Source organism: Echiichthys vipera (assembly GCF_963691815.1).
Source record: "Echiichthys vipera genome assembly, chromosome: 4".
NCBI classification, from domain to species: Eukaryota; Metazoa; Chordata; class Actinopteri; order Perciformes; family Trachinidae; genus Echiichthys; species Echiichthys vipera.
Genome location: NC_139829.1, coordinates 20,484,380 through 20,501,249, shown reverse-complemented (window position 1 = coordinate 20,501,249; position 16,870 = coordinate 20,484,380). Strand labels below are relative to the sequence as shown.

At 42.9% G+C, this 16,870-nt stretch overlaps 1 protein-coding gene across 1 annotated transcript; it reads left to right on the top strand.

The window, feature by feature from the left end:
• Positions 1-103: 103 nt before the first annotated feature.
• On the top strand, positions 104-13,671 carry ssh1a (slingshot protein phosphatase 1a). Its single transcript, XM_083912378.1, has 14 exons — positions 104-176; positions 2,469-2,569; positions 5,194-5,258; positions 6,002-6,123; positions 6,406-6,474; positions 6,652-6,717; positions 7,002-7,196; positions 7,325-7,418; positions 8,108-8,236; positions 8,450-8,496; positions 8,605-8,751; positions 9,912-10,112; positions 10,300-11,002; positions 11,107-13,671. Exons 1-14 carry the CDS (start codon positions 115-117, stop codon positions 12,202-12,204), a joined length of 3,099 nt encoding a protein of 1,032 aa, XP_083768504.1. The 5' UTR covers positions 104-114; the 3' UTR covers positions 12,205-13,671.
• The last annotated feature ends 3,199 nt before the right edge of the window (positions 13,672-16,870 follow it).

Genomic DNA, 16,870 nt, shown 5'->3' with positions numbered 1-16,870 from the left:
TCCTTCACTGTTCCTGGAGGAAGATGAAGAGGAGGTAGCTCCCGACGGAGAGGCCTGGGTTTCTTACCGTCAAACAGGATGCTTCTGGTTATAGAACCAATTCAGGAGGCTGTGATGAAGATGCTACCATACTTTGTGGAGAATGCTGTGTTGACCCAAAGCGAGATAAACCGCATGTCAGTTAAGTTTGTCTTCAGAAATGAGTTTTGAATTTCACTGATGAGTTTTGAGCTCAAACACTTTGGTTTCCTTCTCAGGGCTTATGTTTTTGAATAGATTGGATTTAAACTTTAAACAATTTGCTATTATATTGTTGTAACTTTTAATTACTTGGTTCCGTGTTAGAGTTTAAATGTTGACTTGGTCATTTTGCAACAGATACTTCAATGTCTCTTCAGGTCATCGGGCTGAATCAGTCACTGAATATGTCCAGCTGATATAAGCTAGTGGACTAGTCAAAATAAGTTAGTATGCAGTGGTAGCTGAGGTTCAGTGGTGCACAAACCACTGTTATAGTGATATTTCAATGACGGTTAATTCATACAACTGTTCATCTTTATAGGTATAGGTACTGTACTTGCTGTAATCGTGTGGGCTCATTGAGGCTATCTGATAAGCTTTTCTGTCATAGTCTTTGGCTACGTTTAGACTGCAGGCTGTTGTCGTCATGTGTCACGTGTGTGCAAGTGATGCAAAAGACACAACAAAAATGTGGTATCCTTCTTTTATAGTGAAAATCACATTTCATGTGATTCTTCGCTGTCCAGAGTTTCTATAACCAATCCGGTTAGAATCTGTCAAAAACGTATTTCAGCTGGCAGTCTGAACAAGGCCTTTGTTTGCTTTGATGCCAGATGTATTTTTAGCCCTGGTGTTTGTGGAGAAGCTGATAGCAGGGTACAGCAGTGTAAGAGATAGTAGAGCTGAGGCTGTTTAATTACAATGTCTAAGTACAGCCTGTAAAGCAGTAGGTTTCAGAGTGCACCTTTTTTAAATGGGTTTCCTCTGGGAAGTTATCAGGTATCAAAGGCTGGCCTGAGGACTTAAAGTTGTGTTACAAGTTGAATGTACACAGTACTGAGCAATAACGAGGCTGTAGCCCTATTCTGGCTCTTGCCACTTTTGCCTCAAATTATCCATCATTCCCTGACAGTGGAACCTTCTGACAGTCTCCTAAATCTCAAACAGAGAACAGAGACCGACACAGAAATCCACCAAAGTGAGACAAAAGCTCTTGTTGAGAAGTGTCCGCCCCGATGCTTTTTCAATGTGGAACTTTTTTTTCTGTGGTTCTGGGGGCGGAGGGAATTTATTGTGAGGTGTATGAAACAACGTCTATTGTTCCCACAAAATCATCTGTTTGGCCCCGGCCCGCTCTTCTGTACGTGGGTTTTGAACAGTTTCAGAGCTGGATAAAAAAGTGTGTTTGTGAAAGTTTTAGGACTTTTATTGATACCTGTTTAAACCAAAGGCTTTTGATCAATGGCTTATGTGTCTGGAGATGTAGGGGATTTCTCCATATAATATACTGTACAGTATGTACCATTGAAGGTTATGCTGTCGATAACAAAAATCAGCATTTTCCCATTTGATAATAGTCCTGCAATAGTGATTTTTAGCACTACCGTAGAGCCATGTGCAAATCCAAAACAGGTAGGTATCATCTGTGAAAAAAATATTAATCATATCAGTCATACTGCGATTATACATGAGTGGCATAATACTGTAGCTGTATTTTGGTCTATTTTTAGTTTTTGTTTTGTTTTCGTTTTGTCTTCAGTTCTGCACTTTCCTAATGATGTGCTGGTTTTCCAGACAGCACACATTGTGCTCCGCCCTGCAGCTAGGTAGATTCATGACTGTTCTGTGCTTACATTGTTTTTCAGTGAAATGGAATGAATGAATTAAGCCCACAGGAAACACCTTACTTCTTTTTTTTTTTTGTTTACCTCAGTCCCCTACATCCTCTGTCGCTCGCCTTTTACAGGCAAGTGTGAACTGATAATCGTTGCTTTTCAACAATTGTAAAAGTGAATTATCACCAGCAACTGCAGTTAGGTCGATTATTTAGGTCTGTGTTGCACCAAGCCAGTACAGACCTGACAAGTCAAATCTGAGTGCAGCCCATGCAGCAGGAAAAAAAAGACAGATAAGCATTTAGGATCAAAGCTTGATTCATGGCTGCTGCAGACCTGAGGTCTGCTTCTGTAATGTGGCAGCTGGGCTTTTCCACTCAGCTGTTGAAGTCATTCACCAGCAGCAGGCAGCAATGATTTACGCTCTTCTTACTGTCTGCTTCTGCAGAACTGATCGGTCCTGTTAGTTAAAACTGTATATTTCATTTGTCATGTGTCCCACTTCTCAGCCTCGCTCTTCAAGGAACAAGCTGGAACAAGTGCCCAGGAGTGGCTGATGTATAGCGTATATGTTTCAGTGCTTGTAACTCCTCTCTCCCATTTTTTTTGCAGTCTGAGTGAGAGCTTCTTTATGGTAAAGGGTGCTGCTCTCTTCCTGCAGCAGGGGAGCAGTCAACAGGGCCAAAAAGCACATCCTCACACCAAACATGCAGGTGAGAAACACAAAAACGCCCACCCAAACTGTACTTTTCATCTCATCACTCTCCTCGTCAGACCTCTCGTCCAGATTATCTAGCGCGTTTGCTCTGAGGAGTTAATGTGCTGTACTCCTTAACACTACAGCAGATGTTTGTAGCTGAGGTGGGAGGATGGAGGCTGCTTTGTTGATAAGTATGTTCCAGACGTATAGCTTAGGCAGATTAGTGTTTAAATCCAGCGCATGGTACTGTTAGCAAAACTTCTGTGGATGATTAGAGGAGGCCCTTATAGTTTGTATTACCTTGTGTGTCCTCTGCTTTTCACGCTGAGCTAACTTTACTCAGTACAGGGTACATAAGGTAAATGACTATTCCCAGCATATTCTCTGGGCTGAGCGTATCGACCGATAGTCGATACCGATCCGATACTACTAACATTTAGCCTTCTTTTAAAAAAGGTAACAAGTTAACACTAAAAAACAAATAACAAAGTGTACATTAGCAGCAAAAATAAATAGCACTTCTAAGTAAAGTGCACTGCAAACAGATATTTTAAAATGAAATATAAAACCCTAGCCGGAGTTGCAAAAATAGAATTGAGTTGAATTGACTAGATCGCTGTAACTGTATTGCTGTTTATGATATTAATAAAAGATAAATTAATATGAGATTGCTGGCTTGGCCTCATTCATCCGATATGTGATCCAGCTAATTAGTGAATATTTGAGCCGATATCCGATCCGGGTAGCTGTGTATCTTCTAGCAACAGCTCTGTACTTCCGTTCTAGCTTCTGGTTTTTCAGGTTTTTTCTTTTGTAGCTGTAATTTATAGCATCTTAAAATATGAATGAGCATGGTGATGGTGAGGTTCTTGCTACAGTTGCATTTCTAGTAGTGAAAATAATATTTTATTCCTCCGATTCACTGCTTTGTTGTCGTTAATGCCGCTCCCTCCCTGCATTCACCCTCTAGCTTGTTGAGCCTCCCTCCAAATTCGGCCATTTCAACCTGCTGATAGTTTGTTACTGACTTTTCCGCGAGCTGATTGGCTGTTGAAAAACAAGTGACGTGCCTTACATTCCAAAACCCATCCGCTGGTGACTTGACAAGCTGAGACGCAGGCGACACGGCCAGCTGGCTTGTTTCGAGCTGTGACGGGCTGTTCACACCACTACACCTTTTCCCTGCAATGTTCTGAAATGGCTTAGTCTTCAGCCTTTACAGCACCTGTGAGGAAAATTAACAGATGTTTAGTGTCTTGTTTATTTTTTTGATCGAAGGCTGAGGTCACATGACAAGTTGGATTGAACAATATACTGTTGGCTTCTTTAATCAAAGGGTGACATGACAGTCCACTAACACGATGGGAAATCCGCAACAGCCAACATGCTTCTCATGTGGCAGCTTTCTCCACTCTACCAGCCACTTTTGTCAGCTAACCCACATTTTAGCTGGCTCTCAAAAACATTTAGCTGGGAAAATAGTTGTCGTTTCCCAGCAACTGTGGTTCTTTAAAAAACATTACTTGATAAATGTATTCCTTCTCTGTGAAATTGTATCCTGACATCAGTGACTTAAACAGGATTCAGATATCTTCTGGTCTCATCAGCCAGTTTTGTGGAAATAAACACGACAGAGCTGACATAAGTTCAGATACAGTAAGATACAGAAACACTATAAAGCAATATGTGGGCTGACCAGAGCTGTGACTTTTATGACATTTTACGTCAGAACCCAGGTTTCCGCCATGAGAAGGTTTTAGTACTTACAGCCAACAAACTTTATTCTTATTATTATCCAGCTTTACCAACATGTCTTATGTCAGACTTGGCATAGGGAGCACTGATACATGTCAAATGAACAAAGACAAGCTCTTGAATTGTGGTTTTGTGGTGAATACATTTGTTCATGTGTCTATTACATCTCTTCAATGAGTGCATATCAGCTTGATTGAGGGCTGTGTGTTAACTGTGCACTGGTGCTACAGGGGTTGAACATTTTGTAACACAGGCCACACAATTGTAGCATGAGTATAAACGTTTCGATGAACTTTCAATGGCATATAGTGCTGAAAAAATGCAGACACTATGTTAAATATATGTCTGTAGTATGAACTAGTATGAAGCTAACTCATGAACGGGTCCAGCGCGGATTGAATGTGCATCGTGTCTCTTGTGTGTAATGTATGTATCGTCACTGCACCACCATCGTACAATATACTTTGAGAGTTACGGCAATGGGTGAGTGAGGGGAGTTCTGGTTCCGGGTTGCAGACCGTTTTCCGTTCATCTGCATGTACCGCAAGTTTTCCTTTTAACAAGCAGCTTAAGTCATGGCACAGGCCGACTTTTTTCACAGCACATGCGTCATGTACGGTGCACTGTTCAGCCCTGTTCTATATCTCCAGGAGGAAGGCTTTAGTGTTAAACACCTGGGAGCAGTGTAACAAGTACCTGAACTCGACTACAGCAATGCCTTCAATTTTGTGAGCTCTATGTGTACCCAGCATGCATTATGTTTTAATTAATATCAATGTTGTCAAAGTGAAACAGGCTTTATCATCTTTGAATCCTCTTTATCAAGTCAAAACTTATCCGTGTGTATGACAAGCCTTTTTTCTTTACGATCTTCTTCAACAGGTGACTTACCTCAACACTTGCAGGTGATGATAAACATTCTTCGCTCGGAGGACAGAATCAAACTGGTGAGTGACAACACAAGTATGCATATCTCAAACACACACACACACACACACACACACACACACACACACACACACACACACACACACACACAGGCACCTAGCTCAGCACACCCTCCAGAATGAATTTTATTGTGCTCGTAAGATGCTTATTAGTTCACTGTAATTATTAGTTCATGAGAGCAGGCTTGAACACACTCAGGAGAGCATTACCAAATGTTTCCATGCTGTCTGTATGTGTTGGTGTGAAGCTGAGTTATATAAGTTTTTTGTTCACAAGCTCTATGTTCTCTTACATCCTGGGGACTCAGTTACCCTGTTACATCAAATTTGTATTCCAGTTTTCTTTGCACATCCGGCTGTGAAACGTTGTTCAGCAGAGATTTGTTTAGTAGGAGGGTCATTACGTTGAACATTTTTGCTTATCTATGGCATTTTCTGTTGTGTACAATCATGGTTTTAAACTCTTATGGGTCATAAAAAGTACAAAACTGCAACACTGGATTTATTTGAATCAAGTATGAGTCAACCCATGCCAACCCATTTAAATTGTGATATTGATGGACTTAAATGTCTTGTGTTTGACATACTTAAAGCATTTTTATCAAACGTTAACAAATTCTTAAGACTCCTGTCATTAAATGTATTTCACTTGGCAGCTCTCAAGTGATACTACGAAAACAGGAAACAAGATTTCTCACTGTTCTGGCTTTGAATTTGAAGTAAATTGCCTGTTCCCTGTCTAGGCGGTGCGGCTGGAGAGTGCATGGTCAGATCGTGTGCGGTACATGGTGGTAGTGTACACCAGTGGGCGACAAGACACAGAGGAGAACATCCTACTGGGAATCGACTTTGCCAGCAAAGACTGGTAAGATTAAATCTTCTTTTTTTGTTTTGTTTCAGGGGGGGTTATGGTTTTACAGCTGTCTGTTAGAAACTACCAACAGCACTGTACAGTCAGAAAAATGTTACAGGTGTGTGTGTGTTCTTGTTTCCAGTAAATCAACAACAACAACAAAATATATTATTATTAAATATATGTAGCAACAGAGGTTTTTAATCACATTTATGTCATTGACTTTGCACATGTGTAACTTCAAAGAAAAGTGTTTTTTTCTTCCAGTATTAATTTTTCACTCTCCTCCCCCAGCAAAAGCTGTTCGATCGGCATGGCGCTGCCTCTGTGGAGTGACACAAAGATCCATCTGGATGGAGATGGGTGAGTTCCTTCTTGTCAGTGTGACCCCTGCTGTGTGGCCGCAGCACTTAACCCAGTAATTTTCTGCTTTTTTTTTAACCCAACACTGCAGCTACACCTGACACTTGGGATGAACATGATAAACACATAGCTACATTGTGCTCAGGGGAATGACCATCTGCTTTATTTGCTCCTCAGGGGCTTTACTGTGAACACGGTGACTCGGACTCATGTCTTCAAACCCGTGTCAGTGCAGGCGATGTGGTGAGTAATAAACAACCTCTGGAGCCACAGTGGCTGTCTGAAGACATTTCTCTTCATGACAAACCACAATAAATCTCCTGATAAACACATGCCCCTCTGCTGCAGTGAGGCAGCTTGAGTCTGATTCATTCTGCCACCTGCTGACATGAATACGCATGTGCAGAATTGAGAATTGCATCCTTCCTTTAAAAGAGTTAGTAATGTGATTATACCTCACAGAATTAGACTTTAATTTGAATAATCTACAACTCTGACCTTTATCGTTCGAAACAAACACAATCTAGGTCAGCCCTGCAGGTGCTGCACAAGGCATGTGAGGTGTCACGCAGGTATAACTATTTCCCTGGAGGCATGGCTCTCACCTGGATGGGCTACTATGAGAGCTGCATTGCTTCAGACCAGAGCTGCATCAACGAATGGAACGCCATGAAGGACTTGGAGACCCCGCGGCCAGACTCACCCACCATGTTTGTTGACAAGTCAGTGAACACAAACTTAAATGGGATTCTTTATGTAAAGCCTGAAACAAATCACACCTACAGTTGTTGTTGAAAGAGCTTGATGTTATGTGAGTGCTGATATTTAAATGAGACTTATTCTTCGGTAGGCCTTCAGAGAGAGAGAGGACAGGGTGCCTTATTAAAGCCAAACTCAGAAGCATCATGATGTGCCAGGACCTCGAGAATGTTACCTGCAAACAGGTAAATAAATACACAGTAGTTGTTGTGGTAGTACATACACAAACACACACACAAACACACACTGAAATGAACCACTGATTTGCATTTCTTTTCAACATTTAATTTTCAGTGGCTGTATTTACATTTCACTCTCTAAAGATGGAGACTCAACTCAGTTCTCTCATTTTCAAACATGGAGTTGACTTTCATGGAAGTTACTCTGCGGGTGTCCCCTGGAGAAGACGTTCAAATAGTTTCTAATTTCAGGAATTCGATTTATACTGTTTTATATTATAAATGGTTATGTTAGAACGATCCCTTCATATTTGTGATTTGGACCCCATTTCATTTGCTTTAAAGTTTGTAACTTTCTGTAAAAAACTTTTATATTTGCTGAAATATATATATCCCGGCAGCACAACGAGACAGACCATCTGTGAATTAGTAATGTCGCTATACTTTTCTCTGTCTGCTCCTGACCAATCAGAGCGGAGAAGTCTCTGACACAGCTTCATTGACTGCTCTGAACTCTGATCAACCTGTGAAACTGGGCAACGCTCATTAAATGATTCAAACACAACATTTGTAAAGTTTTTAGGGAAAGACTTTAAAGTAAAGTTATTCCAGTGATTGTGATAATACCTTACTACAACAACACACACAGAACCACCTCGCATAAATCATCACATACTGTATAACTCTCTTGTCAGATCCGTACAGAGCTGGAACAACACATGAACTGTAACCTGCAAGAGTACAAAGAGTTCATCGACAACGAGATGCTGCTGATCCTGGGCCAGATGGACAAGGCCACACTCATCTTTGACCACGTCTACCTGGTGGGACAACTGATACCGTCTCTTACATTCACCAAAATATCTGTTACATTGGTTGTTGCCTGTAAATAACTGATATGAAAAGATTATCTTCCCTTTCCATCCCAAAGGAAGACTGGTTCCATGTGTAAATGATTGTTTTTGGAGAAAGAACAATCTTGCAAAGATTTTAAAATATACTCAATCTAAGCAGTACTCTCCTTCATTTGTTTGTAGGGATCCGAATGGAATGCATCTAATTTGGAGGAGCTGCAAGAGTCGGGGTGATTTATTTTCTATCATGAAAGAGCTAAGATAACCACACATAACATATTTGTGATTTGAGCAACAGAGAATGTTGTTGATGAGTCAATATTATCTTTCCTCCTCAGGGTGGGCTACATCCTCAACGTTACCAGAGAGATAGACAACTTCTTTCCAGGCACATTCAGCTATCACAACATACGAGTCTATGATGAAGACGCCACTGACCTGCTGGCCCACTGGAATGAGACTTACAACTTCATTGTTAAAGCAAAGTAAGTCCCGAGTGGAACAAAAAACATGTGGCTCCTGTATCAGTTTATAAAAACATCTCATCCTTACAGGAGATTCACTTGTCAATTTATTAAAATCTCAGTTCACACATTTACTTAATGTGTGAAATCAGATTACATGTCTGCCTGTAGTCACACAATTTAGATAATTTCTCCAACTGGTTGAATATTTCCTCACATTTCACTAATCTTCAATTAAATGTTTTTTTTGTTTAAGTAAATAGTTCCTTTACTTATTAGACATTATTATCAATATTGAATAATACGTTGTGGACAATTTTTAACAGTTTTAATTGAGCAGGAAAATTCGATCGTGATCTTGGAAGCTTAACTCAAGGTCCACTTATTGGACAAGCTATTTCTGGAGCTTTAAACCGCATGCATCCCATCCCCCATGTACAAGCAAACAGTGGTTAGTCGCGATCCTTAGTCATGGTCGTTAGTCGTGGCCGAAGTTCCTTACTTGGGCCACATGATGACAACAATCTATGCCAAGTTCCCACTACCCGACTTTAACCCTGATTTTCCCCTCGCTGACAATTTTTGGAGTTACCGGACAAAAGCCCCAGAAGGGCAAATCGGGGTTCTGAGTTCAATCACGGTGTGTCTACTCTTCAAAAACACAAGCCAAGCAGCTCGCTGATGCCTCAAAGACACATCCCAGGTATCTAGCAGGCTAACTATCTGGAGCTGTCTGGGAGATGTCGTTCCTGACGAAGCAGTGAGGCTAAGCTCAGCTCCAGGCTGGAGGAGAAGCTGCTGCTTCTGCCTGCATTGTCACTTCCCTCGAGTATAATACACAAGGCACCCTTGAATGTCACATCAGGTTTTCAAATGTAGACCCATATGCGGCAATATTAAATAGCATAGCAAGTGCTCCAGTTCGGAGACCAGACACACATCCGGAATTCCTCCTGGGGAAAGATCTTGTAGTAGTGTTGTCTTGTTGTGCGTTGTGAAAACCACAACAACTTAATTTCTGCCAACACAGGACAGCAAGTTGTGAAGTGTGAACAGAACAGCAAACTGATGGCTCTGAAAGTTTTATAGTGGGAACTTGGCATTAGCAAAACTATTTGGTGGAACTTGATTTATTATTTCAAACTATGTTTTTATGATTATATTTTAAATTCTCCCTGTAGAAAGAACCACTCTAAGTGTCTGGTTCACTGCAAGATGGGTGTCAGTCGGTCTGCCTCCACCGTCATCGCTTACGCCATGAAGGAGTTCGGCTGGTCGCTAGAGAAGGCTTACAACTTTGTCAAGCAAAAGAGAAGCATCACACGACCCAATGCAGGCTTCATGAGGCAGCTGGCAGAGTACGAGGGCATCTTGGATGCTAGGTACAGCCGTGTGTGTGTGTGTGCGTGCGTGTTAGCGTGTGCGTGTTAGCGTGTGCGTGTTAGCGTGTGCGCGTGTGCGTGCGTGCGTGCGTGCGTGTGTGTGTGTGTGTGTGTTCCTTCTCTCAGTGCCTGTCTCTTTAACTTTATTACTTCTGCTCTCCTGCCCACTGAATTTGTATATTTCTAGTAAACAGCGTCACAACAAGCTGTGGCATCCAGACGCAGACTGTGAGATGGCAGAGGGACAGCAGGGGTTGGCACAGTGTTGTGGAGGGGAGGAGGGAGGCCACCTGACTCCAGAGCCTGGGATGTCTCCCTGCTGTGAGGGGGCGCTGTCTGATAAGGGGGCTGCATGTCCCTCCCCACGCATGGCTGTTGCACTGGAGATCGACCCCGCCTACAACAACTACTATTTCCGCCGGCTCTCGGACTCAGCGCTGGACAGCGAACCATCAACGCCTGTCCGCGGCCCTCCCCTTATCGGGATGGAAAAGGTCTTTATAGAAATTGAGGATGTGGAGCGGGACGCTCTGCTGGATGATGAGGCCTTTGATGGGCGTGAAGGCCTGCCAGTTTCCCACTTTGGGCCTAAAGCAGAAGGGACAGCTGCCCAGACATGCTCTCGGGGCCCTGAGCCCCTGGAGGAGCTACGTCTGAGACTGGAGTTCAGCACAGTGGAGGAGGAAGATGAAGAGGAGGTGCAAAAGGAAGAAGCAGAGATGGAGGTGCTCATGCAACCAGATGATGGAGGAGGTGGGGAAGGAGGCGGAGGAGAGGAAACACAAGATGTGGATGTAGAAGGGGATACAGAGGGTAATGGGATGGACCTGGCAACCCTCAATGAAAACTCCAACAATAACAACCATTTGAGCTCTCCAAGTAACCTCAATGTAAGTTATATGATTATGTTTAAGAATGAAAATACTGTTTTTGATTTCATAAATCTCGTTTGGAAAAATTGTCTCAAACCTTTTTATTTTCTTTATTTATTTAGGAAAAATCGTCCTCCCTCACTCCATCGGTTGATGCTTCTACACTGTCTTGGAGAGATTCTAAGTCGGAGGTCAAAGAGCATGATCCACCACTGGTTTCTAAGCTTTGCCTTAACCCAAGTCCTCCTGAAGTCCCAATGGCTGCATTCCTACTGTCCCATACCTCTTCTGAAGTCCTCACGTCTTCAGTGGGACTGCTGCCCCTCTGTGGCCCTCTGTGTGACTGTGCAAACTGTGCTGTCTCGCCACCCACAGCTCTACTCGACAGAGAGGAGCAGCCAGGAGACTCCATGCACTTACCGGAGCCAAAGGACGATGGTGATTTATTGGAAGTAAAGACTGATAGAAAGAAAAGTAAATCTGCAGCTGCTTTAGAGGCTCTCCCTGAGCTGGTGAGAATGGATTCGGAGGAAGAGAAGCTCGCCGTGGCTTGCTACATTGGCCAACAACAGGAGTCCCTGCTGCAACTGCAGAGGTCAGGGCTGGTCCGCCGGCGTGCGGAGCGACTAGAGAGACTTTCAGGTTTATCCCAGGAGAGCTTGCTCTCTCTGAATCCTTTGCATGCGTGCCAAAGGTCCAAAAACAGCTGTTTTCTCACTGAGGATGAAGAGGAGATTTCCAGCTTCCCCAAATCTTCCACACCATTCCAAGTGCGGTTAGAGCCACTGGTGGTGCCACTGACCAACGAAGCCTTGTTGGGGGTGGTGGGGTCTGGGTTGCTCACCCCTACCTCCTCGCCTCACGGCTCCACCCTGACACGGAGCTCCAGCAGCGACAGTCTGCGCAGCGTGAGGGGGAAACCTGGCCTTGTGCGTCAGAGGGCGCAGGAGATCGAGACCCGCATGCGTCTGGCAGGCCTGACCGTCCCCTCGAGGCTGAAGCGGTCCAACTCGCTGGCCAAGTTGGGCAGCCTAAACTTCTCCTCGGAGGACCTTTGTTCTGCCTGCTCCTCGGACGCAGGAACACTACTGCTCCTCTCGCTGTCCCCAGAACCAGGCACCGGCCTGGAGTGGGACTCCCCCTCCACCTCTGCTCTGCCCCGGCCCTACAAGGACCTGCACACTCCAGAGAGAGCACTACCAGGTGAGCCCAGAAGCTGACACATCAACTGGAGGCTATATACACTCCACCCATCCCCTCTTCACCCTGTGGGGTGGAACAGTTTTGTCAAATGAAACTAATGAAGACTTAAAAACAATGCCAACTGTATAAGGAGTGTACATTCTCCTTTGCCACATTGTTTCTCAAACTGCTGTTCACAGTGATGAAAGTCATATTGCTGTAAGTGTGTAAAGCCATCAGTTCACCTCTAACTTGGTTTGAGTCACGGACAAACAAGTGCCTTACTGATGAGACCAGAGGCACAGAGCTGTTAGACTGCAGGATGAGCTGGCACACAACGCTCTATAACCTTTAACTTCACAGCTGTTAGTACCTGATACGTACCAACTTATGGTATCTATTGGCGCTTAGATTATTTTTTACCCTTCTGGTACAAAGTGGTAGTCTACATTGATGAACCCTCAGTGGCGCTTGACAGAAAGCAAAGTGTTAAAAATGTAGAGTTGTTTACCGCACAGTTCATGTTTTAGATGCTAGAGAGTTGTAAAATTAATGGTTACCTCATGTTGCATTCACAGAGCTCTTTCTGAGATGAACAGACGGGCTAGAGTTCAATTTAGTTCATTTGCAGATGTCGAAAGTGGGGGAAAGTGAGGATATCAGTTTTGAGGTGTGTGTTAATGCATTAATGCGTGACTATATGTGAGTGAGTGAATGGGATCGAAGTGAGAAGAGAGAGAAGATTGTGACTTTGTTTTGCCAGAGGCACGCTCACTGTTTTCAACAAACATTTCTGAGTTTGTTGTTCCTTTTGCACTGCTTTTTTTATTGAGTGAATACTGGTACACAAGCAAAGCTATCTTCCAAAATAACATCAGAGTAATGTTATTGACCTCATTATTCCCTACAATGATGTTGGGGGGGGGGCAGAGCGAGGAGTCACGCTGCATGGTTTTCAAATCATAATACAAATGCTTAGTGAGGCATGACAACTGAGGATTTATGGCAGTCAAAAGATATAATGTATATGAGGCTATCTGAACCTTTTTGGTGAGATATAAACACAAAACAAAACATTTTACATCCAAAACCTTCTTTACCTTAAATTAGCTCATCTTGAGGGGTTGCCAACATTTTAACTCATTTGTGCTTTTTTTTTGAAAATGTGAAAGACCAAAGTTCTTTGGCTGTCTCGACAAATTGGAAACACCATTGAAGCTGTACAAAATATGTGAACCATATTGTCAATCAACCATGTGCGTGTTTAGATGCTGTCACACATTTTTGCACCTTTTGGGAGAAATGAAAGAGACTCAGTGGAGTCATGGGGCTCATAGCTGTTAGGCTTCTATGCTCAAATCATCAGTGAGTTTGAAAGCTTTCGTCGCAGTGACTCGATCACAGTAGGTTACATCACAGTTTTGTAACCATTTTCTTTTTATATTTAAGTATGCAGTAACTTTTGTACTGTACATTGCTGTAGTTTGAATGCATATTGCACTTTTTATGTTGGTCAAAAATAACGTACTGTATGTTAAGTATGGAAATAAACATTTCTTTTACGTAATATAAGATGGATCTGTGTTTTTTCTTGTGAACCCATTTTAAACTAAGAATTGAAATGTTTGAAGGACAAACAAAACAGAAGGGGAATTACAGTATGTACTGTATTCTGAATGTTATGGATGCTGTGTTTAAAGGACCCATATTTTGCTCATTTTCAGGTTCATAAATGTATTTTTGGTTTTCTTCCAGAACATGTTAACATGCTTTAATATAAGTGTCTGACTGAATTAACCTGTAGTTAACCATCTGTCTGAAACGCTCTGTTTTACTGCCTGTCTCTTTAACTCGCCCTTGTTCTAAGTAGTTCTTCCGCATCTGCGCTCTGGATGTCTCCGCACCATCATTGCACCCGGAGAATGACTGTGACAGCACTGTTGCAACACTTTTTGTGCCTGTGACATCTCAACCTTACAGAAGTCCTGACTGCTTGTTTAAAGGCACAGTTTCTGAATACGGGCCACGTGGATTGAATGTTTTGATACCTACCTTTTTATATCGATCCTCGACCTGCTTAATAACAATAAAGGAAATCTCACTTTTACAATATTGGACCTTTTAGACTGTGTGTGTGTGTGTGTGTGTGTGTGTGTGTGTGTGTGTGTGTGTGTGTGTGTGTGTGTGTGTGTGTGTGTGTGTGTGTGTGTGTGTGTGTGTGTGTGTGTGTGTGTGTGTGTGTGTGTGTGTGTGTGTGTGTGTGTGTGTGTGTGTGTGTGTGTGTGTGTGTGTGTGTGTGTGTGTGTGTGTGTGTGTGTGTGTGTGTGTGTGTGTGTGTGTGTGTGTGTGTGTGTGTGTGTGTGTGTGTGTGTGTGTGTGTGTGTGTGTGTGTGTGTGCCCCATCATGCCCCCATCTGTATGCTTTGGCAGGAGAGTCGTTTTCTAACAGCCAGGTTATATAACATTTGGCTTCCCGTCACTGCTTGCATGACATCAGTGAATTACTTAAGTCACACGCTCTTGTTCCTCCTGTGGTATATGACAGTGCGTGTCTGTGTAATGAATGCTAGGCCCTGTGTTTACAGTATATGTGGTGGGGCACTGAGGCAGCAAAAATGTTATTTCATGTTTGTGAGTGAATTGACATTGCTGCTGTGAAGCATTTCAGCTCCTGTTTTTTTGTACATGAAACCTGAGACTTGTATTTCCAAGTAAAACGGAAAATGAATGTGTACTACGACTGTAAACTTGTAAAACATAGAGGGACTAAAGCGTGCCAAGTAGCCTGTGAAGTCTGTTTTGAATGAGCGATGATCTTAAATTAGAGACAGATTGGCTTTTGTCTAGACAAGCTTAAGAGTGACCTGTAACACAAGAACACGAGGACTGCAGGCCGCCTGTCTGTCGACGGCGGTCCGGTCCATGGCCTCTGGGTGTGGGCTGGCCACTCTTCCCCTTCTTCTGCTGATGAATTCTTGGCTGACGTATACCTCCACTTTTGTTTTATTATCTGAGGACGTATCCTGTTTTTGGACGTTACCATAGACACCGAGAGAAACAAAAGAATAAGGTCTGAGCTATTTTTCAGATAATTTTCTTCACTCCTGGACGTACCCAGGTTGGCTACAATTACTCACCATTTATCCCAGACACAAGTATCCTTTTACAGTCACCTACTTATCTTAACTAGGTTCCTGGAGTGAAGCAGTATGAACTGAGCAGCCCAAGACACCAGCATGGAAACACGTGTTGGGTAAGGGACACAGAAAAAAAATAGGACATTCCTTATATTCACTCTTTGTGTCAGAATCTGCACCGGTCGTTGGCAGTAATATCCAGATAAATTCCCTTGTCTTCCACTTTGAAACCAGGTGAAAAGGTCGCCGCTTACATGTCTTAAATCTCAGCTCATGATTAAAACAATCTCTACGTACCTGAATCCAAACTAGCAAAGCAAAGCCATGAAGAAATACTCTCAAAACAGCAAAAAGTTAAGCTAAAGTTCGAGTATCCCCTGATTGTATTAGTCAAATGTGCTGTGACATCACATGGATGTGATATAAGGCTCCCATTGCTTGGCCATTTGAGGGAGGACTGAACATAACCAAACAACCAACAAAGGGCACTCTGTCGATCCTGAGAGAGAGCGAACAACTCTGCTACGACTGGTAAGTGTCTGCCATGTCATATCATATGATAAGAGAGATCAATATTATATAAATCTTTATTGTAAGAGTAGTGAGCTGTCACGAGCCAGGCCTTTGCCTCGCTTGTTGTGTCGTAATAATCGATCAACAGAAGCTATGATAAGTTGCCGGTTTTGCAGATGCTGAAACTTTTGAATGGTTCCTGGTTCATTGGTTTTAAATTCCTGTATGTCTGAATATGTTGTGGCCGCAGAGCACATGGTGATCAAGTGATCAGCTTTGGGCATTCAGGGAGGACGAGACAGGATAACAGAGCAGTTGTTAACAGGGGATAGACTGCCTTAAGGCAAGAGGCTCCACACACTATAGATGATCAATCTGTAATTTTCTTTTTGTCTTTTAGCTGTTATTTTGTCATGTACTGCTGATCTCTCTCTCTCTCTCTCTCTCTCTTTCTTTCTCAATATCAAAGCATGAAAAATCATGTTTGTATCTTCTCACACAGCTGTGCCAACACTGTAGGGTGATAACATTAGCTCCCTCAGCCATGTGTCTGGCCAGTGAGCAGGCCTGTCAGATGATAAGACAACAGCAGTCATATGTTGTCACACAGAGCATGAGGCATGAGGCCGTAGACAGGAAACAGACTCATGGATCAGATCATTGTTCATTATGCTTCACCATTTTCTCTGTTTACTGCTGCAGTTTAGCGGGTAAAAACCTATTAGACGATTAGACAATCGTGAAAAAGTTTGTGGCACAAGATGGGGATTTAGATTCTACCTTGTGTTCTGCTTTCTTGTGAACAACATCTGCTTTTATTCCACCTTCTCCTCCTCCTGCTACTACAAGAGCAACAACTGCAGTAAACAGGATATTCTACCTCCAAGAAGCATGATTAAATTCAAAACATATCCAAAATAGATTTACATGATGCAGGACTTTCATTCCACTCCTTTCAATCAGTGTTTCAGTAACCAGTTTTTTTTTTTTTTTGGGGGGGGGGGGGGGCAGTTCAGTCCATTTCATTTCCTCAGTCGCACTTGGCTTGAGAACG